We start from the raw sequence: 25466 nt of genomic DNA, 5'->3' as shown, positions 1-25466 counted from the left end.
GCGAGTATTGTAGCATGGCATATCTAGAGAGCCAAATGTGCAAAGACATTGGATGGGTTCCACGTTCACTCTTCTCACACTTTATGGACTGACACTATACATACACTGATGGCCATATGGGCGAGCATGAAGGGGTCCTCTCACACAGCTTCTACTAAGAGTGCTGAGTTCTTTAGAGAGTGGAGGGGTTCCCGCTTCTTCTCTAAGTCTAGTACAAGGTTGAGATGGCATTTTCAGCCTTAACCTTGGTTGTTTTCCACCTCTTTCGGTTTTTCCTCGTGTATTGCAAGATGTAGTCCCACTTTGAGTTTGCTATCACGGGTCTTGTTCATACTTAATGGAAGTCTTTTTTTTGCCCCAAAAAAAAAAAGACCACATTGTGAGCATTCTTGCGACTTATCTAATTTTATCGAAGGCATATCAAAGGATATTTCGAGATCTCTGGTAAAGTAGGTTTGATGTGGGGACAAAATCAACATGAGATTTTAAACACTATGAAGAGAGCAGTGGCCTCAGAACTAGTGTTAAAAATTATTATTCTAAAGAAACCATTTGTCTTAGCAACCAATTCAAGTGGAATTGGGATAGGAGCAATCCTTTCCCAAGAGGGAAGGCCAATAGCCTTTGAAAGCAACAAGCTTTCTCTCTGTCAACATAATTAGCCACCTCATGCACAAGTACATTGTTATTTATGCCTTGAAAGCATGGAGGCGTTGCTTGTATCATTCAAATTTTTACGTGGATGTACAGCACGACACTCTGAACATTGCCACGCATTATAAGTGATATGAGTCTCACAGTATTAGAGAGTGCTCTAATGATCGAGATTAGGGAGACTCAGAAACTGGACGAGTTTGTCCAGAGCCTTTGGTAGAAGGCTATTGTGATTAAACCCAGGGTAGTAGATGATCTGACATCCAGAAGGACAAACTTATGCAAGATATACCATAGATGATGGTATGCTAAAATGTAATGACAAGGCAGTTGTACCTAGTCAGAATGATCTCAAGCAAAGGGTAATTAAACAATGCCATGGTAGCACATGTGCAGGACATCTAGGTGTCAATAAGACATGATGTCATGAAACAAGATTTCTTTTGGCCAAACATAAAAAAGCATATTCATAACTATGTGACATAGTGTTTCTCGTGACAATTGACAAAGGCAGAGTGGGTGAAGCCACCTAGCCTTTAAAACCCTTGAAGATGCCATCAAGCTAATGGGAGAGCATCTCCATGGACTTTATAGTTGATCTGTCTATGAAACAAGGCGGATAAGGTCATATCCTTGTGGTGGTTGATCATCTTACTAAGATGGCTCACTTGATTCCAACTAGGGAGTCTTTTAGTGCCCCACAAGAAGCAGATTTGATTATCCAAATCCATAGTGCCAGACAAGAATACTAGATTTATCAATCATTTTTGAATTGCAGTTTTTGATGCACTAAGGACTAAGTTGGAAATGAGTAGTGGGCATCATCTTGAAACAAATAGTCACATGGAGAGAGTCAAGCAAACCTTAGAGGATATGCTGAGGACATATGTATCATTGAGGCAACATACGTTGAATAAGTGGTTACCATTTTGGGAGTTTGCCATACAACCACATAGAAAGCATTAATGAGTCTGTTATAGACCAACAAATCCAAAAATGGTTGAAATACCTCAAAAAGTACCTAGTGCCACGAACTATGTTGTTCATATGAGGGAAATGCTAGCGCTTTGCCAGAGCTAATATTCGCCAATCTATGGCCAAAGCTACAACATATGCCAATCATAATAGTCTTTAGAGAGTTTACAGAAGGAGGATTCCTTCACACTCCAAGTCTTTGGCCACAGGACACTGTGCTAAGTTAAAATTTGAGAATAGGCAAGGTAGCCTATAGGTTGGAATTACCACAGGGTTGCAGTTACCACAAGATTGTAAGGTGCACCAAGTGTTTCGTGTTTCTCATTTAAAACAGTTTTTGCACCCAAGTGACTTACTAATCAAGAATGTTGTTTTGTTTCAAGAGAGAATAATAATGTAAGGCACAACTCAACAAGAATGCTAGACTGAGGATAAATGCAAGTACACAATCGAAATGTATCCAAAGTGTTGGATGCATGGAATGGCTTAGCTCTATTAGAAGCGACTTGGGAATCTGTATACGAGATATAAAGAGCATTCCCAAATTTCATCATTGAGGACATTGTGCCTGAAGAGGAAAGGAATGTTATACTCAAATCGAAATAGCCTGACCTCGTAAGGGTCAATCAGCATTCTTTAGAGGATCGACATTTATTTGTGTTGAGCTTTATGTATATGGTCAAAAGATTTTAATGCCAAGGTCATCAGTGTGGGTAAAATGGCTCTGAGTGGATAGATCTAAGGTCAGCAGAGTTCTTGGTGCACCTACTTGTGAAATGTGCTAGGGGCAAGTGAATTAAAGTGGACACCAAGAAGAGGTGAAAGTGGCATTAAAGATAGGCCTTTATAAATTGACATGTGGCATCTAGATCTTTCTAGGGAAATGCGGCTTTACAGTTGAAAGAAAGAAAGACGTGCATCGTGTCATACGTCGAATCTTCACTGTAGAGATGGGCTGGGAGGTTAGTTTATGTGCCACCACCCGGTATTCAACGTGAGATAGTTTGCAGGTTTGAACGACCATTTCGCAATCAACCATCAGAACCAAGGAATAGCAACCACCAAATGAGTCACCACCTCACATGCCAACCCTTGTCAATGGTAAGGCCACTCAAGATTTTCTTGATAGCATCTCTAATTGAGAATGGCAAGAAGGCATCCCTTTAAAAGAAGACAATTAGTAAGAAGAGACTCCAATAAGGGGAGCATAAGAAACTAAAGCCTGAGAAATTTTACAATTCCTAACTATGATTGGAGTTGTGACCCTAAAAAGTTGCTAATATGGATATGACGTTTTGAATTAACCTTAACCTAATTGAGCCTATTTAATTTATGGACGCAAGCTAGAATTTCCCACCTTGCATGTTGAAGAAAATGCACTCTTCTGAAAGCAATCAAGAAATAAAACACAGAGCATAGCCACACTTTTGCCCTTTAAACATAACAGCCTCTAGGTCAAAGAGGTTACACCACATGGATAAGGAGAGTGACTAGAAGGTCTTGAAACTTATGCTTAAAGTTCAAATGCACATAGACTCTACATGTGCTTCCCCAATCTTCAGCCCAACATTGGGAACAACAGAGTGGAGCTTTACAATATCTTGAACTCGATGAAGCAAATCGTAAAAAGGAAAGGAAATGAATTATTGGACTGAATGCTTGGACTATAAAGCATTCATCAATTCGGAATAACCATTGTGATAACTAAAAAAGTGATTATATGAGTACTCATAGACTAAAGAGTTGAATAGTGCATGTATAGCATCAGAACTTTGCACAACTCACCATAGTTACTAAGGAACGCCATTCCCTTGGTATGGAACCTTGGAACAACATTTTACTTAGAATAACTATAGAGCACGTGTAGAAGGGTAGAACACCTATTGAACGTATGCATTGTGAAACGGCTATTAAACATCTACACATGCTTTTCCATTTGCATGCAAAACAAAAACTGAATCTAATATTTCAAATTCTAAAAAAGTCTTAAGAGACAATAGTTCCAGCTTTCATCTTTCTAGATCTTGGTTTATGAGGCCTGTTTTCTTCTATTCGATGACTGTCACTAGAGGCTTTTACCAAGATAATCATTTGACAATCCATCATCATAAATCTATAGATGTTCGTCAGAGACTCCGTTACCCTGAATCTCTCAAGCATTTGTTATGTTCTTTTTAAGTTTAAATTAAACTTCTGAAGGTCCTTAGCTTTGTAAATCACAAAAATTAGTTTATTTGAAGATAGAAACTCTTAGAATAAATCTGGCTTGTTACTCATTTCTAAAGTGAAATGGTCCAGATGTGTATGTATCTTTGTAAAATGTATGTGTTGATTGATGTGTATGATGATGGGGAATACCCTTCCCATTCCCGTTTCCTTGGAGTTTCCACTTCTGTTCCAAGGGGGATCAATGTTCCCTTTGTAGTATTTGTGTAGCAACTCACTAACATCTAGATCAGCAACATGGTTGGTCACCATCCACAATTGCCTCCACAAAATTTCACTTCAATCACCATACCTATTAACTTGTAGATCCATGATTTTATCATGACCTTCAGATATTTGCATGGGCAATCTCCACGTGGGTGCTTCCAAATAACACCAAACATAACTCGAAGCAACCCTTGACAAGTCATCACCTCCCATATGACAAAGATCATCTAAGAATACCTATCAATCCCCCTCTCAACTAATGTTAGAAGTAACAAAAACACCAACTAAGCCCACCAATGGCATTTCAGCTAACAAAAATTCCTTTTAGTAGTTGAATGTGTGCAGGTTGAGTAGTAAAAGTCAACCACAAAAGACAAAACGAATACAAAAACTAAAGGACATGCTACTTCTTAAAGTCGAATCAAGGCACACAATAGTCCTTCACTAATAACATGCAGATGAGGGCATCTACTTCTTTACAAGACAATTGTAAACTCCCTTTGTAAAAACCTTCAAATGGTGATAGCCCTTGGGTGGGTCGAAAGAAGATTCTATAGCAATGATAATGGTTAACAGACAGAGAGGATGTGGAATGTTGGCCATTATAGATATAATCCAACACCTGCACACCAGATCCTAGCGACAAATGCAATAAGACCTTTTAAAGTTAGGCCAAGTATACTCGGCTAAGAAAAGTGCATATGAGTGGTGGGTGTTATCAATGGTAACAAAGGGTCTCCCTATTCATAGCATAATATTCACATAAGGGCACTTTTCCCGTAGAATGGCCAACATCCCTTGTTAGTCTTTGAATTCATCGCACACACCAATGCGATTTTTTCAAAGCATTGAAGTGAGTCGTGACATTAGTGAGCTTCACATTACGTAATAATTCCTTCAACCTATCCCATTCCGCTAGTTCAAATCAATAGTGGTCTTTTCCCTTGAAAGTAGAAGTGTATACCATTACGGATTATATATGACAACAAAGTGCAATAGGGATTTGAGCATGTGATTAAGTATTCCATACATAAGATAATAGACATGGATTCAGTTAGTGTTACAGACCAAATCTTGCAATTGCTCGGATAATGATAGCTTCTCAAAACCACATCTCTAAATTCCTGAATTGTGCAGAAGTATAGGTGAGGAAGAGAATTAAATGTAGCCACATGCAGGCCACCCTATTAATCCCTACTGGACATATTGCTCCGGTAACATGCTTCCATGGTGGATGACATGGAAACAACGCACCATGTGCCAAGGTTTCTGGTCATGTCATGTTCTCCAGCCTACCCAAGAGATACTGAGACATCCTTTCCTCCCTTGGTGGATTCTGGTCTTGTCTTGGAGCTTCCCATTTCAGTAGTTGCAGTACGCATGGATCATGCAGTACCAAAAGTTTGCTCGGTAGACGATGACCCCAAGTCCTTACTTCTAAGATCCTACTGGAGACCCTTGGAAGTGGAGAGCTCCACTAAATGGTGGAGGTGAAGGTTTATCCAATCGGCTGTACACATTTTCGCCAGCCGGCCAAGACTTGCCATCATAGTTTTGTCTAATTCTTACTAGTGTTGCCCTCTGCTTGTTTTTGCAAGACACCTTGGCTGACTGAATAGCTTTTGTAATCCTTGTCCTCTTAGCCCCGATGGTGAATTATTGCATGCCTCTACTACAACCTTGACATCTGAGTCACGTAACCTTTACATCTGAGTCACATATATTGCCTTGAATTCTTGTGTATGAACACTACTATTCGAAATTTTCTACCAACCTGAATCCTATCAACCAGCTCAATACTTCAAATCTATCCTTGCTAAACATCAGAATACCAAACAAGTTTCTTGAGTAGGACAAGTCACAAGACTGGTTTCTCCTTTGTTTTCTAATAATTGATCATGTACATCACTTATAAAACTGCTCTCTCTCTCTCTTACACTGGGTTTATGTTGAAAACGGGCGACAAAGTACCATAAACCAGTGAGGGTAGAAACACCTGTCAGCCACTGCCAAAAGTATTCCTGGCTCCGAAGTTGGTAGCATATCTCCAGCATGACGAGGAAGACAACTCTCAAAAATGGCATTTGCAACCTGAACACAAGCAGCATAATAGTTGTTCTACTGGTAGATAAACATGAAGCCATAAGATTTACAGGCTCACAAAGTAAAAATCAAAGTACTGCCATGAAGGCTTTGTAAGCTAGAGCGGGACTCACTCACCGCAACTCCTTGGTCTTCTCTTAAAGCATAATGTCTACCCATAGTGCCAGCAAGGGTTGTAAATTCTGTGACAAGAGCAGTAGCCAGATCTGCTCTTGCTAAAGGTACTGCCTTCTGAGCTACCACAATGCTTTCATTATCCAAACCCATCAGTGTACCAAGTTCTGAAATCATTTTTTCAACCCGGATACTTTTATCCAGCATAGAGCCCAGCTTCTCCTGTAGCACACGGGCAATTTGTATGGAGGACATGTCAGATCCAGCATGGCATAACACATTTGAAAAAGATCTCAATGCTCAGCATTTAAAATACTCCCTGACCTGGAAAAGAATACCACTTAGCTTTGGACGGAAATCTGCTAGATGCTTTGATAAATCAGAATGATAGAAGAACTTTGCATCCTCACATCGAGCCCTGCAACATAATCATTCAAGAGACTTTTGAGGAGCAAAAAAGAAGACAGAATAAAGACCTCAATCTCAAGATGGTTGGGATTAAGGAGGAGAAATCCAGCCATTTCAAGAAACTTCATGCAATAAAAGTTCAGGATCAGAAGAATGCAAATCAATAATGCATGAAGGGCAGGGGAAAATGCCATAAAGAGAAATGCCTCTTATTATGAAGTTTAAAGATGCACACGTGAAATGGGGCATTGTGACCAAGAAGGCTGTCCTAGAGAGGATACCAAGCTTTGTCAATGAAGGTCTCACCATAAATGCAAATAGAGCATAGAAATAAGGAGTATAAATTTTTTTGTCTTACACACGGCAGACACAAGGATTAGAAGAATTGTTGCCTTCCACTACCAATTTACCAAGGATGAGAGATTGTTAAGAGTAGCCAAACCTTATTGTCAACCCTTCACTCTGCTACTTAGCATAGCTCTTGACAAACAAAGGCCATCTATCTTAACAATGTCAATGCATGCTCACAATCCACCCCCACGCCCCCAAAGAAGTTCTATGCCTCCAAGTTGGAGAAGCTATTGGAATGAATCCCATTGTTGGATGTGGGGAGCAAAGAAATGGAGATAGAATTCAACACAGCAAACAATAGCTGAGGAAACAAAATGCACTTGCAAATGGATAATGAAGAAAGTAGAACAGTGGCCAATATATGGCCCCAAAGTCAACTAGTTGACTGGTTGACTAGGACTAGGACTAAATGTGCTAACTAGCCTACAAGGCCATACCAAGGCTAAGTGCTAACAAAACCCCCTCCATGGATGGCTATAGTGCACTTCAATAGTACTTCGTATGAGAATGAAGGTAGGATTACGCGCACGGCCAAAGAACTCTGGTTCTCAGTGTAGATCATGGAAGAAGAGATATGGCTGACATCAAGATCTGCAAGTAGCTTGCAAAGCCAAGCACACTCCACAGTGGCTGTGAAGGCTGACCTGTACTTAGCTTCACACCTCAAAGTAGCAACTGTGGGCTGCTTCTTGCTGCACCAAGAGATGCATGAAGAGCCAAGCATAAAACAGTTGCCAATGTGTGATGTGTCATAACAACCTGCCTAATCAGTGTCCGAGAATGCATGCAAACCAGTGAAGACTGATCACCATAGAAGAGTCTTAAATGCTTCGTGGCCTTCAAGTAATGGAAGACAAGCTTAACTACCTACCAAACCTGTGTGCAGGGCTTGTGCATGTACCTGCTTAATTGGGAAACAGCGCACTCCCATCCTCGGACGAGCAACGAAAGCCAGGTTCCAATGGAGTAGAAATGGGCTTACAGTCCTCAAATTGGAAGCGCTACAAGAGCTCTCCAATATAGTTGGATTAACTCATACTTGAGGAAGATGAGGCTGACAGTTTTGATGATGCATGAGACAATGTGCATTGCAAGCAGGCAATGCAAGCGAAGATTGACTCAATTAAGAAAAACCACACTTGGGAGGTGGTGGACTTGCCTGCTAGCAAGAAGGCAATTGAAATGAAGTGGGACAAGCTTAGATGGTTCCGTACATAGGTACAAAGCTCATCGTATAGCAAAGGGCTATGCATAGAAAAAAGGCAAAGATTATGATGAAACCTTTGCCCCCACTTCTCGTATGCCCGTCGTTACGTCTGTGGTTGCATTGGCGCATTTCATGGATGGAAGATCCATCAGTTGGACATATTAAACTGCATTCTTGAATGGGATCTTCAAGAGGAGGTACATGTTTCTCAGTGGATTTGTGGAACCTGGTAAGGACGCCAAAGTATGCAAGCTGAGAAAGGCTTTGTATGGTTTTAAGCAAGCTGCTCGAGCTTGGTAAGCAAAGATAGATGCCTTTTTCACTAGCCAGGGAATGCAGCATAGTCTGCATGAGAACACCCTCTATGTAAAGAATGAAGGGAGGGATTTTTTCATCATTGTTCTCTGTGTCAATGACATGCTGCTTTATAGAACTAATGGTGCGAAAATTGCCGATTGTAAGGCTGAAATACAGCATATGTTTGAGATATCAGCTTCAGTACCATTTGCACATCTACTTTATACAGAATGATAGAGGTATTGGGCTGTTGCAGACCAAGTATATTGGTAAGCTTCTGGAACGGTTCAGATTCCAGAATTGCAAGCCCTTCTCTACTCCTATGGAGCTGAGGTGTAAGTTGTTCGGCCATGATGCCAATTAACCTTTTGATGCCTCTATTTATTAAATACGCTTAACTTATCGATTTATGCAACACATGTCTTGACAAACACTATGCAGTGCCCTAGTTGAGTAGGTTAATTCCGCAGGCCCATCTACTCAGGCCGAGGTACCAACTTCCACAGACCCATCATGTGCTACAGATGTTGCGAGTACGACCACTACCAAGATGATTGTACACAACCGTTCGAGGGACTCTCTTGTACATAGTGCAACACAAACGACCACTACACCGAGATTGTCCCAATGGCAGAGGGGAATCAACGTGCCAAGTCAACATGGTTGACGTAGTAGTGGCAGGGGAGGGTGACAAACCCATTTGATTGGTGTAGTGTTGGGAGCTGTGACAAGGTCACAAACGAAAGGTAACAGTAGTAAGGATGACTCAACATCAATATCAGAGGCCTCATCACCAACTAGTACCAACCGAGTCACTAGAGAAGCATCCCCACCTCCTTCCTCCAAGGTGGACAGTGGGCATAGGAATGCATCACCCTTGTCTTCTCCTGTTAGTGGATTTGAAAGAATTCGAAGAGCTTCACAACCATCAAGACCTGTCACTAGCTCTAAAAGTACTTCAGCCCCAAGTGAGCAGTCTATGCCTTCAAGCTACTAGGAGATGGTCAAGAGTGTCACCAAATATCTTCAATCTAGTTCTAAAGATGAAGGAATCACACCGCAGTTTCCCTCCCGCAAGTCGAGAACAGTGAGATTTGCAACGGAAGTGACAACTTTAGGACAAAAGCGATAGAAGGAGTCACAAGCAAGCCCATCTACTTTCCACTCAGGAGCACACTGAACAAAGAGAAGGAGATGAGAGTGAAGCCTAGTGATGCTCAAGAAAAGGGGAAACGGGTGATGGAAGAGTCACCACAGAAAATATTGATTGAGAATCCAGAGGTATCTTCTCTCCCTCACATGAGCATCGACCCTCGGCCAGAAGCTCGATGGATGAGGGCACAAAAGGCTACTGCTACTGTCCAGCCCTAATCTTTGATTGATGGATTTTAGGCCCAACATCAAGCATCAGACTCTTGCATTCTTGAATCCCATGCCAGGAGGTTGCCAAAAGGAATCTTTTCAAGGCGGGCCCGCACCAGAGACAGTAACGGTTCAAGACGCAGTGACACTAGACAATTGCTCAGCCTATGCCTCCCTCACATGTGAACAAAGTCCCAAGCTCACGGTGGAAATCAACAGGGTGGAGCTGAAAGATGTCTTCTTGGATGGTGAGGCAGCCATGCCGAGAGATACGCTCCAGTAACTGGGCTTAAAATTGACAACTGATGTTCATTTTCAAGTGCGCATGGCGAATCAACGCAAAGGTGAAGCCTATTAGGGTGGTCAAAGGTGTTCACATGAAAATTGGGAGAGTTACATTCCTGTCCAATTTTATCATACTTGATATGACGAAAGGTGAGCAGACATATCCTCTACTTCTCGGTAGACCATGGTTACGATCAGCAAGGGCCATTCAAAGATTGGTCAAGTGATGAAGTTCGGTTACCTTTGGGATCCACATCCCTAGAGATAGACATGGTGACTGGTAGGGCTCATCACCGACCTGTGGAACTTGGGGAAGAGGATTTTGAAGAAGAAGCAGGGGTAGAGGAGGAGCAATGGGCACTTCGGGATTAGCCCATACGAAAAGAAGAGTTGGCCTATGTGGAGGACTCACCCTTCCAAGATGAAACTTATGCAACAGCAGCACGAGATCATGGTGAGAGGTTGACGTACTTGTTGGAACATGTTGGACCAGACGAGGAAGAAGGATTGGATTGGGGCCCTGGGATCCTTAACCATCAATATGGTGGAGTTATGCCCAGAAGAGGATCCTGAAGCCCATCTTAGTACTTCATGGATGGTGCAAGACGTAAGCCAGGAAGCATCTTCACCTTGTTTGGCTGATCTAATGTATGAACGGATGCCTTTTGGTCTTTGTAATAATCCCCAAATGTATCAGCTGATGATGACCACAAGCACTACACAAGGTGGTGGAGAGGTCAACGGGGTGACTGAAAGTCAAATCCATGACTCAGCAATGGAGACACACGACATGGATGACTCATACCAGGAAAAAGACCATGGGATAACAACACAAGATGAGGAATCTGATGAGGCTAATAATGCTATACAGGAAGATGATCAACTGGTTGAGCACAGTGATGGCGCTAAAGAAGACACTGATAGTGATAGTACTACACGAGACACTCATGGAACTGCAGACCCATGAGATCCCTCCTATACCAAAGAAGAGGATGACCACATACTCACTGATGTTACCCGAAGGTGAGTGGTGCCGCAGATGACTCTTGGAATGGTAGCTGACTCCATTGTGCATCCTATCCAACCTAGGAGGGGCCAGGAGGTAGGACAACTTGGAGGAACCATTCACTTTCGCACTGGAGTCTAGAACTTCAGACCTTAAGGGCAAGCCCATAGCATACATGGAGAAGATGTCGCAGACCTTGCACTACTCGACTTATACCTATCAGAAGCTAACCTTCCAAAGATACATACGAGGTGGATGGACTACCGTACACAGGAATGCTGAAGCAAGCACAAAGAAGCAAAAAGAGAATGGCCCCAAATGCTGCCTCCACATCTCAACCATTTCAAGAAGACACCAAGTCATCCTTTCCGAGGTCTTGGATGGAAGCAATAGCAGGGCATTTCCCTTTAGATGATACTCCTGCACGCCAAGCAGTCGGAGCCAAGGAACTGAACAACTCCACATCAACAAACATACCTCAGGTTGGCAGTATCTCAACATTGGTACAGAGGACCAACTGCGACATCTCAAGGTAGCCAGTTGGGTCCGGGAGCATGATTATCTCCTTGCTGCATTGTCCGATTTCTTTCAAGAGTATGTCGATGTCTTTGCCTAGTCATATAAGGATTTAAAGGAGTACTTGCTGAGTTCATGGCACATCGCATCGATCTGTATCCGGAAGCAGACCCAGTGATCAGGGGACCATATCGCATGAATCCTAACTATGGCAAGGCTGTTCATGCTGATATTCAAAAGATGGAGCAACCGGGGTTGATCTACCTTGTTGACTACTCTGAATGGGTCAGTGGCGTTGTAGTGGTGCCCAAAAGAGAGAGTGGCAAACTCTGTATTTGTGTCGACTATAGGAGTTTGAATACAGCCACACGCTAGGATAGGTTCCCTCTCCCGTTCACTGACAGGGTGCCAGAAACCGTAGCTAGTCGTGCTCTATACTCCTTCATGGATGGATACAGTGGGTACAACCACGTTCAGGTGCGAGAGCAAGATGAAACCACCTTCGTCACCCAATGAGGAACGTATGCTTACCGGATGATGCCCTTTGGTCTATGCAATGCACCGGCAACATTTCAACGTCTTGTTACCAAACTCTTCCAAGAGAACATCAGAAAGTTTCTTGATGTATTCTTGGATGACTTCTCGGCTTCAATGTTAAGAATGCATCTCACCTCGACCCTGTTGTTCAAACTCATCACATTGGTAAGTTGAGGTGGGTTTTCGATAAGTGCAGAGAAGTCAGGTTATGCTTAAATCCTGACAAGTGCTTCTTCCTCTCCTTGCGAGGGGTTCTCCTTGGCCACATTGTCTCGGTTAAGGGAAGACCACGGACCCAGCGAAGGTGGAGGTGATACTGACCTTGCCTATTCGTCGCACATCCCGAGAAGTCAAGTCTTTCTTGGGACATGTGGGTTATTATAGAAGATTCATCTGCTTCTCTGTTGACATAGCAGTGGCGCTGGCGGAGCTCCTTCGCCACCGGGAACAGTCCTTCATTTGGTCCTGCACCTCAACAACTGGCGTTTGACAATCTCCACGACCGTCTGGTGAAGGCACCATCAGAGCAGCCTCAATGGGATGTTGTTTTCCATGTACATGTAGATGCAAGTGGGCTGGGAATTGGCACGATATTGCCCCAACTGGATGAAGAGCACAAACTGGACCTACCTGTGTATTTCGCGAGCACACAACTCAACGGAGCAGAAAGAAACTATAGCACCACTGAATCTGAGGGCTTGGGCATGGTCTCTGCCATGACAAAGTACTAGCACTATCTCCAGGGAAATAAGTTTATTATCATTACTGATCATCAAACTCTCAAATACTTGCTGAACAAACCCATGCTTGGGGGGAGACTGAGCAAGTGGATATTCTGTTTCAAGACTTTGACATCCTAGTGAGAGCAAGATGATTGCATCAACCTACTGATCAATTGTCAAGGATCTCTTCAGGTGAAGCAGCCCCACAGGAGTTGATGATGACCTTCCAGATGTGGCCCTCTTCCGTGTCGGTGTCATAGTACCAAACGATGACTGCCTATTTGCGGTGGACTGCTTCCCACCATGGTATGCAAACATTGTACATTTGTTGTCTACAGGTGAGTTCCCCAAAGGGCTAATCCCAACAAAAAAGCGGAGGCACATTGTTCAGGCTGCTCCTTTCAAACTAATTGCGAGTCAGCTGTACAAGCTAGGGAGATACCACATTTTAAGGCGGTACGTGCTCCCTCATGAAACACAAGAAAAAAAAATTTGTTGAACCCATCTCTCCTGCCAGTCAAAGAGGGAACAAGTACGTCCTGATTGCTACAGACTACGGCACCAAGTGGGTGGAGGCTAAGGCTGTGAAAACCTGTACCACTCAAGTTGTGGCCTCCTTCTTGTATGATCAAATCATCTCAAGGTTTGGATGTCCTATGAAATTGATACGTGACAGAGGTACCCATTTTCTCAATCATGTCATTGCTGACTTCATCACCCAACTACAAATCATTCACAAAACATCTAGTTCATACTACCCTCAAGCCAATGGCTTGGCTGAGGCTACAAAAAACTGCTGCTGCTCCCCACTCCTCCTGCTGCCCTTCCTCCTTCCTGCTCCCCTCCTTGCTGCCCCCTCCCTCCCCTCCTTGCTGCCTCCTCCCTCCCCTCCCCCCTACCTGCTGCTCCCCCCCGCCTCCCCTGCTCTCCGCTCCTCCTGCTGCCCTTTTCCTCCTTCCTGCTCCCCTCCTTGCTGCCCCCTCCCTCCCCTCCTTGCTGCCTCCTCCCTCCCCCCCCCCCCCCTACCTGCTGCTCCCCCTCGCCTCCCCTCCCTCTCTCCCCTTCCCTACCCCCCGCACTGCTGCAGCCCCCACCCCCGCTGCTGCCAGCCCCTCCCCCGCGCGCTGCTACAGCCCCTCCCCCCCCGCGCTGCTGCCCGCCTGCATGCCCCCCCCCCGCGCTGCTGCCTGCACAGCCCCCCATGCTGTTTCTTCGCTCCCCCCCCCCCCCCCCCCCTTCTCTCCTCCACTCCTCCTCTCCTCTACCCTCCCCTCCTCTCCTTCTCCTACCCCCTTCCCTTCCCCTCTCCCTCTTGCTGTCCTCCCTTTCTCCTTTCTGACTCCTCCCCCTCATTCATTCTCCTTCGCTCAATCTTCTCTCTCCCTCCCTTATGTCACCCTCTCCCTTCATCAAGTGTACCCCCTATTTTTTGGGGGTCTCCTGGGCTTCATGAAAGCGGACGGAGTTTCTTTGTGTTTGAGTCGGCCTTTCCCACCTCGATTAACGAATGGGTATCCATTCAGAGAATCCGTTACTGCACACACCGGCCGCGAGAACCATCACTTTCTCAAAAGACGAGCTCCAGCAGTTGATTTGGAGCATGAGTCTTCCACGACTCTCTTCGCACGCGTCTATTGCTCCCACCCCTCCAGATCACAGGCTAGAGATTTGGATGCTTGCGGCACTTCCTCAGGCGCTCGCTCCCCACCTTAAGGATGACGTGTTGGGACAAGGTTTCTTTCAGGTGTGCCTAGATTCCCCGGACGTCACAAGAGACTTGCTACAGACTGGGTTTCTCTTTCTAGGCTACAGGAGGATTTTTTTATTTCCCTTTCAACTGGGCTTTGACCCAGTTGAGGAGGACAAGCACGGAGTTTCAATCTTCATCAAGTTCCCTGGTCTACCTTCAGTTTATCACCGGCTTCTTTCAATTATTGGCGAGAGGTTTGGTGTGGTCAGAGATTCCTGGCGAGCCTTCGTCGGTTGCTGAGGCGGTCAAGAGGGATGGGGTACCCAAAATTAGGGTCTTTGTCAAGGACCCTAACATTTCAGATGACCACATCATGCTACAGCGACCCGATGGGTCATTCTTTCGCCAGAGATTTGAGGTTGCAAGTCGTCAGGACCACTGCAGCATTTGCAGATCCTCCGGGCACTTCAACAGAGATTGCCCAAAGAAGAAAAAGAGGCCAAAAAAGCAACCAGCTCGTACTAGGTTACAACAAAGATCAGGAGCAGGACCTAGCGCTCCATAGGCACCACCTCAGACACGTGATCCCCCTCCTCCTAGGGCTGCCCGAGTCCCTCCTGCACACTACCTCTGGCCCCCGGTGGGTTTCATTCGTGGTTAGGCCCTCTACTTCAGATCCTACTTCCGTCGCTCCGGAGCCTACCCCTCAAGAGCCTCGGGAGGCTACCGCCGTGGAGCCTTTTGTTCAGGAGCCTTCTTCCGCTCCACCACAGGATCAGGCTGTGCCTCATTCAGCAGCCCAGGTTGTTGGCACCTCGTCCGCAGCACTTCTTGATCAATACGCAACACAAGTGCCTCCTTCTGTTGACAGAGGGAAAGGGGTCTTACATTCTTTCCCTGCTTCGGTAGGAATCCTTCGGACCCCTTCCCCAGGATGGGCTCAGCGGAATTTCGTTTCTGCTTTTGAGGACCTCTCTGACCTCCCAGATGATGATTTTGTACCCTCCCCTTTCCAAGACACGGTTATCGGCATCCCCCTTGACAGATCCTTCTCTCTCACTAGTGGAATTTCCTCCCCTTGGACCTCGTGTGTATGGCAGGAGGTCAACTCCAATAGAGGATTCTTTTTATGCCACCCGATCGGGTAAGGTATTCCAACTCGCTTTCTCCCGTTGATGAGGATAGCCAGTTGCAATATACAGGGGTTGCGCGGCATCCCTCATCGACGTCGTAGACAGCTGATAAGGTATCAGCTTCATCCAGGTGTGTCACGTGGTTCCTTAGACATTCTTTTTGTATAGGAACACAAACTCGATGCCAGAGATTGCTCCTAGTCAAGTAGGCTGCTTTCAGACCAGACTTTTTGGCTTCCTGCTTGGGAACCAGAGGAGGTACTTGCATATCAGTTTCAGACTCTATCCTCCCTCTAGTCATTGGAGACGGTAGCATCACCCCCTCCAAGGCCCAGTGGATTTTGCTTATGGTTGACGGACATAAGGTTGGTTTCCTCAACCTCTACGCTCCGAACTGTGTTCTTTTTTCGAGAGACTTGCTCTCACGGGCTGACATTGCACATTCTTGGATTATTGGAGGTGACTTCAACATGGTTGAGGCACCATCCGATAAGAAAGGGGGAAGAGAAGGTGGTATTCACTCCTTTGAGAGAGCAGGTTGGGATGCCTTCTTGTTCAGATTCAGTGACAGAGATGTTTGGCCAGATGATGCATTTCATATTCAGTCTCAGTCACTCTTGTTTTCGTGGTCGAACCGTAGGGCACAGATGCCTATCCATGCTCGGATTGACAGATTCTATGTGGATGACTGGGCTCTTGATAGAGGGGGGATAGTTTGCAATGCACCTGGCGTTTCCACCTCCAACCATTTTCCGGTAGTTTTGTCCATCTCAGAGCCTCATCTAAGAGGACGATCTTCCAGTATCAGGATCCCCGATGCCTTATACACAGATGATACTCTCACAGAGGCAGTCTTGGAGATCTAGGTTTCTCACATGCAGGGGGGGTGGCCGCACCTTCACATGTGGCCACAGCACTTGCCAGTATCAGTGACTTTTATCATTTTGTCGCTAGTACTAGGCGAGGTGAGGTACTCAGGCCGAAGATCGATATCCGCCGGCAGTTGACAGCCCTACAGAGGGAGGAGCAAAAACAACCCTCAGATCCTTGGCTCGAGGAGCGCCTTGCTGCAGAGCAGGGGCTCACTTGCAGACATTGCTAGATCAGAGAGGAAAGTATGCCTTCCATGCACATGAGTCTTTTTAGATACACATGTGAGGGAGAGTCAATAAACACTTTTTCTCTACACTTGGTCCTAGACATAGTAGAGAGAGTGTCAGGCAGCTTATTGACTCTAACGGGGTTTTGCAGTCTCATCCGGATACCGTCATGCACTAAGTGGCATTTTTATGCCTCTCTTGTTTCTGCAGACCCTGACACACAGACCAGAGATGTGGCTAGAGATGCGGTTTGGCTACAGACCCTGACACACAGACCAAAGATGTGGCTAGAGATGCGGTTTGGCAGCATTTACATGTGTTGGTCACACCAGAGATGATATGCTCACTTGATGCACGATTTACCAACACAGAATTCAGGACTGCTCTCTCCACCCTTCATAAGGGCAAGTGCCCTGGTTCAGATGGACTTACTCAATCTTTTTTAATAGCCTTTTGGGATATGATAGGTGATCATATTACTTCAGAGCTGCAGGGAATTTGGGACTCGGGTGAGATTCCTGACTCACTCACCGAGGGACTTATACACCTTATCCCGAAAGGTGGCAACAAGAATTTTCTATCCCATTGGAGACCCATCACTCTTTTGGGCACTCTATACAAAATCCTTGCCAAGGCGATCAGCATCAAACTGCAGCCCCTTCTTCCAGACCTCATCCATGATACTCAGACAAACTTTGTGCATGGCAGGAGCATATTTGATGACATCTTTTCCTTTTGGGAAGCCTCAGAGTGGGCTATGCAGATCAGGCAGAGGCTGGCAATTCTACTCTTCGACTTTGAGAAAGCCTATGACAGAGTAGATTGGGGTTTTCTTGAGGGCACTCTTCTATGATTCGGATTTTCAGATGCATGGATTAGAGGGGTGGCCTCCCTTTACAGATCAGCCCACAGCCAGGTTTTGATTGGAGGGGTAAGGGGTGACAGGTTTCAGATTTTCAGATCAGTCCGTCAGGGATGCCCTTTAGCCCCCTTCCTTTTTCTTTTTGTGGCTGAAGCTATCAGTAATTTTCTTAGATCTCAGGCTGGTTTATATGGGTTGAGATTGCCCTTGAGATAGGAGCAGGAGCTTCTAGACGATGAGTTGGCTGATGACACTGCCATTTTTATAGAGGCCTCCTCGCAGTCACTGGATGCTTTCCGGACAGCCTTGGATATCTTTTGCTTAGCTGCAGGAGCACACATTAAATGGCATAAATCCTTTGGCTTTTGGATCAGCGACGAGGACACTCCAGGCTGGGGAGTTGACATTGGCTTCTCCTGGATTCATAGGGGTGTTCCTGTCAGATATTTGGGATGCCAGGTAGGGTTGGGCATCTCTCCAACACAGCAGTTTACCCCAGTACTGGAGAGTATAAGGAAAGAGCTTCTCTTCTAGAGCTCAGCCAAACTTGACCTTGCATCTAGAGTTGTGGTAGCAAGCCAGGTTCTCTTGGCCACCGCTTGGTTTGTGTGTTCATGCTAGTGCAGGTCTAGAGAGTGCATCACTCAGCTCATTAGACCAATCAGAAATTTTTTATGGAGTGGACTCGATGGCACGGCAGATGTCGCAGCGAGGGTGGCCTGGGAGACCATTATTCTCCCTACATGTGAAGGGGGCCTTAATATCATTGACCCACACCTGCAATGCAAGGCATTGTTTTGTAAGGTGGTGGTGAGGGGTCTATCCCAAGGTAGGTGTGCAAGCCTGAATGCATCCAAAAAAGAAGTCCTTCCAAGGTTCCTGCCCAGGCATGAGATGATTGGGTGGACAGCCCTCACTGGATTTTTACTTCCGCCCCTCTCAGATCTCCTGCATCTCCTCTCATGGCTGCCATCCTGAAAGCTTGGGGCAGCTTCAGGAATACACTTCGCAGGGTTCCGCCCTCTACCCTCGAAGAGATTGATAGGCAGCCGGTCATTTGGAATGACAATATTCTTGATGAGCATGGCAGACCACTGGGCACTTCGCATTACATGCAGTGGTCTAGATGGGAGAGAGGCCCCGCCTTCACAGTAGGCACTTGGAAAGCATTTATCAGGCTACCTGAGGATCAGATACTACAGTTCGTGAGTCACCTCAAAGGGGTAGCACGCAGGATTCAGCAGATAGAGGCAGCCATCCCGATGGACTGGACAGTTGATATGCCTATTACTTCTGCCACTTGGATGGGAGCTTTCTCGAGGAAAGCAGTTCCTCTTCAGGTGATCGCTCTTCGAGGTGTTGGGGAGGATGCACTTGTCTTTGACGTTGGGAATGGGGGTATACTTTCTAGATTCACGGATGATATTCTTCTAGAGGTTGCCTTTCAGCCTGTCAGGATTGTTGGCTTTGTGGATCATGGAGCGGGCTTGAAGTGGTATTTAGACCCCGACCCTCTGCTCTTAGCCCTGGGATCCTGGAGACTGTGGTTATATGGAGGTGCACCTATCAGGTGCTTACAATGGGACCCAGGAGAGTGGGAGTAAAAAGATCATGGGCACCAAGAGAGGGGGATTCCCTTCTTTTGTTTCACGGTTGGTAATGCAAGGAGATTTCAATTGAGCAGTAGGGGTTGGATTCCCTCCACAGCCCCCCATTGGGATTCCCTCCAAAGCCCCCCATTGGGACAGCTTCTTCATCACCACAGATTTGCGTAGGAAGTTCTGGAGGAGGCTCTGGAAATCCCTCGGAAATAGAAAGATCACTCTTTTCTTTTGGCTTTCTATTCATGGAGGGATTGCAGTGATCCTGTGGAGATCACGATTTGGGGCTGACCCTACTTGCCCTCATTGTCATTCTGCAAAGGAGTCAGTGTGACATTGCCTTTGGGACTCCAGTCAAGCGAGGACTGTTTGGAAAGGGGTTGCTCGGATACTCAGCATTTTTCATACCTCCCCTTTCTTCATGACTTGGGGCTCAGTCACCTAGTTATCCCTTACTAGGCCCCAGATGTTGTATGTGTTGGGGTAGGAGACGTTCACGATCGTAGAGCAGCCCGCTTCACCCGTTTTTTTTGTTTCTTCAGTTGTCAGTGAGGTAGATCTGCAGATCTATGCCTCCTATGTGAGAGAAATTCTCATTTTTTGAATTGTGGAATCAAGGGGCTTTTGTAGCCACAGCCAAGCATTGGCTTATACACGCACTTATTTGCGTATATCCTCCTGATTGGAGTTGATTTGTGCAAGGATTTGATGCATTTTATGACTTACGGGACAGTGGCAGATGCATATGAATTGGGGCTTTTGACATTGTTATGCATATCAGTGTTGGGGGAAACACCTAGATGCTTTATGTGATCAGTGGAGCTTTGGGAAAGCGGTGTATGCACTAAAATCTTCAAAATTGGCTTCTAGTCAAAGGGCTTTTGCCTCATTCAAGTTCTAAACTGTGTAACACAGTTATAGAGGCAAGAAAAAGTCTAATTCTAACAGTTTTGGACAGTTATACAGTCAATTTCTGTTGCTGTACTAGAAAGTACAGTCGGGTACTGTCTGGAGTCAATTTTTGGACTGGAAACAGTCACTTTACTGAAGTTTAAAGTGCATAAAACAGTGCTGTTTTCACTGTTACAGCAGGGACATACATTGTGTCAAATCAAGGTACTGCTGTACTGTACTACAAAGCCTCAATTAATGCATTAAGTATTGCTTTTCTGGACCTGCAGCCGGCAGGAAACAGACAGTATTTACTGTTAAGTGGGAGAAAATTGCAGGAATTAACTTTTGAGCACAACTACAAGTGCATCTGTGCACTTAGTTTGCAGGGAGTCAGGCACCCAAGTGTGGGTTATATTTCTTGCTGATTGTAATGGCTTCATCCTCGGAATCTTCTCTTCTCAATATTAAAAAGTTGCAAGGTGCTGCTAACTACCCAATGTGGAAAAAGATGGTCCTGAATGTGCTAATTCTCAGGCAGTTTCATGCTCCTATTATACACAAAGGTGTGAAGCCCACTGGCACATCTGATGATGCTTAGGCACTAGCTGCTCTATGGCCACCCAAGTACAGTTAGTACACTTAGTACTTTATTTGTTAAGTACACTAAGTACACCGTACTTAGTGTTGTAACCTTATCCTTTCATATAAAAGTTTGACTGTGTGCTAGGGGAGGTACACACATACGTTTTATCCCCACACTTCTTGTGTCTTATCCTGCTTGTGTGTGTCGGTGTGCTCCCTACTCTCCCTTCCACAGTATGAGGGTGAGCCTTCTTCTTGGGCACTCTCGGTCCGCACGCAGGTGATAGAGACCTGCTCTCTTTAGGATGTACCATTTACTCCCTTCAGAGCTTCTCATGCTTCAGTGGATACTTCCTGGGAGATTCTGGCTAGCATTTCCTCTTGGCACATCTGGAGAGCCAGATGTACAGAGGCCCTGGATGACACCCAGATAAACCCTTCATAGGTGTTCACGGGTATTTGGACTGACATGGTTCATACTTTGATAGCCATTTGGGCTAGCATGCACGGCCCTTCACGGGCAGCCTCTTTTAGGAGGACTGTATTCCTACGAGTTTGGAGGGGTTCTCTCTTTTTCTCCGAGGGTTCTACAGGATTAAGATGGCACTATCAGCCCCAATCTTTTCTTTTTGGCTTTTGAGCTTTTCATGCATTGCATGGTGTCCCGTATGGAGCTTGCTCTAATGGTTTTCTTTAATACTTAATAGAAGTCTACTACCAGCCGCTCTTTTTGCCTACAGGACAGCATACAAGGTGAGCATTAGGTACTCACCATTTCAACTAGTTTACGGCGTGGAGGTGGTTATCCCCTTTAAATTCCACATGCAAACTACTAGGGTTATGGCAGAGATGGATGATAACTTGGAAGCATGCATGCTTGAGCGATTATGGGATGAACATCGCCGCCGTGAAGCAATCCTTGCTCAGGAAGTATGGCAGAGGAGGCAAAACGCATGGCATGATAGGAACCTCAAAGAGAGGGAGTTCAAAGTTGGTGACTTGGTCTTGTTATATTCGAGTAAGTTCTTGAAGCATAAACCTAAGTTCATTAGTGGGTGGACAGGTCCTTTCTACATCACCAAAATTATTCCAAGTGCCAGTGTTTACTTGGCCACCTTGGAAGGCAAAAGGTTAGCAACACCCGTAAATGGCTCAAGGGTACGGAAGTATCATGTTAAGTAAGCATATCTCTTATGGCGATTCTTGTATTACCCTTACTTTAATTTTTAAAAAAGGTACTATCTCTCCCTCACTTTGGTAATATGATGACAATCTTCTCATTCTTTTCACCCTCGTTACCCTTGTCACCTTGATCACCTTGGTTCCGAGGTAACAACCTTGTCACCCCGTTTCACGCTCCACTCTGTTCACCTTGGTTATCAAGGTGAAAAATTTGTCACCCTACTTCATCATGAACACTCTTGTCACTAGTGTCACTCGGTCATTCTAGTGACAACCTTGTCACCTCGCTTCACCACATTCACTCTTGTCACCCTCTTCACCATGTCCACTCCAGGTTCACTCTTGTCACCTTGGGTCATTCTAGTGACAACCTTATCACCCCGCTTCACAATGTTCACTCTCATCACTGGGTCATTCCAGTGACAACCTTGTCACCCTGCTTCACCACATTCACTCGTCACCCTCCTCACCATGTCCACTCCAGGTTCACTCTTGTCACCCTCATCACTCGTCACTGGGTCATTCCAGTGACAACCTTGTCATCTCGCTTCACCATGTTGAATCTTATCACCCTGCTTCACCATGTTCACTCTTGTCACTGGGTGATTCCAATGACAACCTTATCACCCTGCTTCACCATGTTCACTCTTGTCACTGGGTCATTCCAATGACAACCTTGTCACCCTCTGCTTCACCATGTTCACTCTTGTCACCCCATTTCACCATGTATACTCTTGTCCTTTGGTCTTCCAATGACCACCTTGTCACCCAATGTCTCCATGATCACTTGGTCACGTGGTCTTACCAGTGACAACCTTGCCACCCCATTTCACCATGGACAACCTTGTCACCTTGTCATCTCAGTGACAACCTCGTCGTCACTTGGGATCAGTCACTTGGTCTTCCTAGTGACAACCTTGTTACCCCATTTCACCATGGACAACCTTGTCACCTTGTACTCTCATGGACAACCTTGTCACCTCGTCATGTCAAGTGACAACCTCGTCACCTTGTCGTCCAAGTGACAACCTCGTCACCCCGTCATTTCAGTGACGGCCTCGTCACCTCGTTGTCTCAGTGACAACCTTGTCACCTCGTCATTCCACTGACAATCTCATCACCTCGTCATCTCAATGACAACCTTGTCACCTCGTTACCTCGTGGTCATCCCAGTGACAACCTTGTCATCTCAGTGACAACCCTGTCACCTCATCATTCCAGTGACAACCTTGTTACCCCCTTTCACCATGCTCAACTTAGTTACTTCCTTGTCAATGGGTTCTCATATAGTTATTCCAATGAACCCTTGTCACCCTCGAAAGTCAGTATGAATGAAGGTGACTCTATGGATGCATACTTGACAAAGGTCAAGGACCTCATGGAACAACTTGCCAATATTGATGAGGTGGTGCCAAATTCTCAGCTTGTCAATACCACATTGAATGGGCTGCCAGATAGATACATATCAAGGGTTTGCTACAATCCTTCGACTAGTGGCAATGGGTAATCCAGACTACTACTCCTTTGATCAGTTAGTCACTTTGCTTTTGCAGGAAGAGCAAAGTCTTGCTAATACGCAAGCTACTATTCCTCATCATGCATTTGCTTCACAGCAGATAGGAAAATGCGAGGCTTCCAAGCCTATGGGCAAGCCTAAAAATGCACCTAACAGTGGCAATTCCTCTAATGCACCTCAAAATACAGCAAATAAGTCAAAGAAGAAAAGATGCAACTATTGTTGCAAGCCACGGCATGAAATTTCAGAATGCAGGAAGCCCATTGCTTTGGAGAAAAAGAAAGCAGGATTGACAGTCAATGCCTCACATGCAATTGAATCCCATGAGCCAGCAGTTGCCTCACATGCACATGCTCTCTAGGATGATTGGGCATGGGCTGTCCATTGCTCTTTTGATCCCTCCAAAGTTGATGCATTCTTTACTACTAATGATGCTCAGTCTTGGTATCTTGATAGTGGTGCTTCCAAGCACGTCACTTCTTCCAGACAGTTGTTTCATTCCTTAGCTAATGCACCTCGAGGGGGGACTGTCACATGTGCTAATAATGCTTCCTATGCTTAAAAGGAAATGGAGATGTGCAGCTCACATCCATTTCAAGCCATCCTGTCACTTTGACAAATGTTCTTTTTGTGCCTGGAATTGAAGTCAACTTGATTTCAATTTCAGCAATTGCCACTTCAGGTTTCAGAGTGATATTTGATGGATACAGATGCTTCGTATATGATCTTCATGATGACAATGCCATAGTTCTCACTGCCACTTTGCAAAAGGGGCTTTATCACCTTGATCATCACTCAGCTGCACTTTCTATTGAAGCATTTGCTATTTCAGACTCACAGCTTGCTGAAACTCATCTTTGGCATGAGAGAATGGGTCATCTCAATTATAGAGCTCTTGCCAAATTACATTCACAGGGCATGACAAATCATGTACCTCAAACTCACACAGTTTCCAAACATGTGTGTGAGGGTTGTCTTTTGGGTAAGATGCATCGGTTTCCTTTTCAAAAGAATTGTCCAAAATTCTCACAAAGGAAATTGCAGCTAGTGCACAGTGATGTCTGTGGCCCAATGAGAACAAATGCCATTGGAGGGTACAAATATTTCATGACTCTAATTGATGACTTCACAAGATACTCCTGGGTCTATGCTTTAAAGACAAATCTGAAATGTTCTCATGCTTTCAGAGGTGGCTGAATATGGTTGAGAATGAATCAGGATGCAAGCTTGTCACCCTCAACACAGATAGGGGGGGAGAGTATATGTCAAAGGAGTTTGATGCATTTTTTGTCTTCACGGGGCATTGTTCACTCATGCACTACTCCTTACACTCCTCAGCACAATCCTATTCCTAAAAGGAAGAACAGGTCCACTATGGAGATGGCCAGATGCAAGCTTAAGGCCAAGTCCTTGCCCAATAAATTTTGACTTGATGTAATGATGTATACCAACTATGTTCTGAATAGATCACCTACAAGGGCATTGAGGACTGTTACACCTTATGAAGCATGGAAAGGCAGGAAGCCTTCACTTTCACACATGAGAGTTTTTGGGTCTCTTGCATATGTTCATGTACCATCTCAGCTGAGACATAAGCTTGATGACAAGGCAATCAAATGCATATTTATTGGTTACAGCTAGGAAAGTAGAGGGTATCGATTGTATCAACCAAATACTGGGAAGATTATTGTCAGTAGAGATCTAATCTTTGCTGAACATTCGACTTCTCCTCTTGTGGACTGCAAAGCTAAGCCAGAAGTTGACATGTTTGATGCCTTTGACTCTTGGTTACCTCTGCTTCCCTCAGAGGGGGATTTTGACCAGCAACATGAGCCAATCTCTACTCCAGTGGACCCTAGCTTCAAATTTTCAGCTCACGATGGGAGCCCACCATGTGATATCACTCTTTACCAACAAGCTGTTGGATGTCTCATTT

General features: G+C 45.2%; 1 protein-coding gene across 5 annotated transcripts in view; it reads right to left on the bottom strand.

Moving 5' to 3' along the window:
• The window catches only part of EDD1 (glycine-tRNA ligase), a 226263-nt gene that overhangs the window by 41882 nt on the left and 158915 nt on the right, over nucleotides 1–25466 (bottom strand). For all 5 annotated transcript variants that reach the window (XR_015541639.1, XM_087379990.1, XM_087379989.1 and 2 more), the window contains 3 exons: nucleotides 6604–6697; nucleotides 6283–6501; nucleotides 6059–6153 (listed from right to left, as the gene is read on the bottom strand). Coding sequence is in view for 4 of the 5 variants with exons in the window: in XM_087379990.1 (XP_087236116.1) it covers nucleotides 6059–6153; nucleotides 6283–6501; nucleotides 6604–6697 (408 nt within the window). In the remaining variant the exon portion in view is untranslated. The remainder of the gene's footprint in view (nucleotides 1–6058; nucleotides 6154–6282; nucleotides 6502–6603; nucleotides 6698–25466) is intronic.

This window comes from Dipteris shenzhenensis, chromosome 10, assembly GCF_047967505.1.
Source record: "Dipteris shenzhenensis isolate YYH24624 ecotype China chromosome 10, Dip_SZ_1.0, whole genome shotgun sequence".
In the NCBI taxonomy this organism is placed as follows: domain Eukaryota; kingdom Viridiplantae; phylum Streptophyta; class Polypodiopsida; order Gleicheniales; family Dipteridaceae; genus Dipteris; species Dipteris shenzhenensis.
Note: the sequence above shows the minus strand (reverse complement) of the source record. Positions and strands in the feature narration are given on the sequence as shown.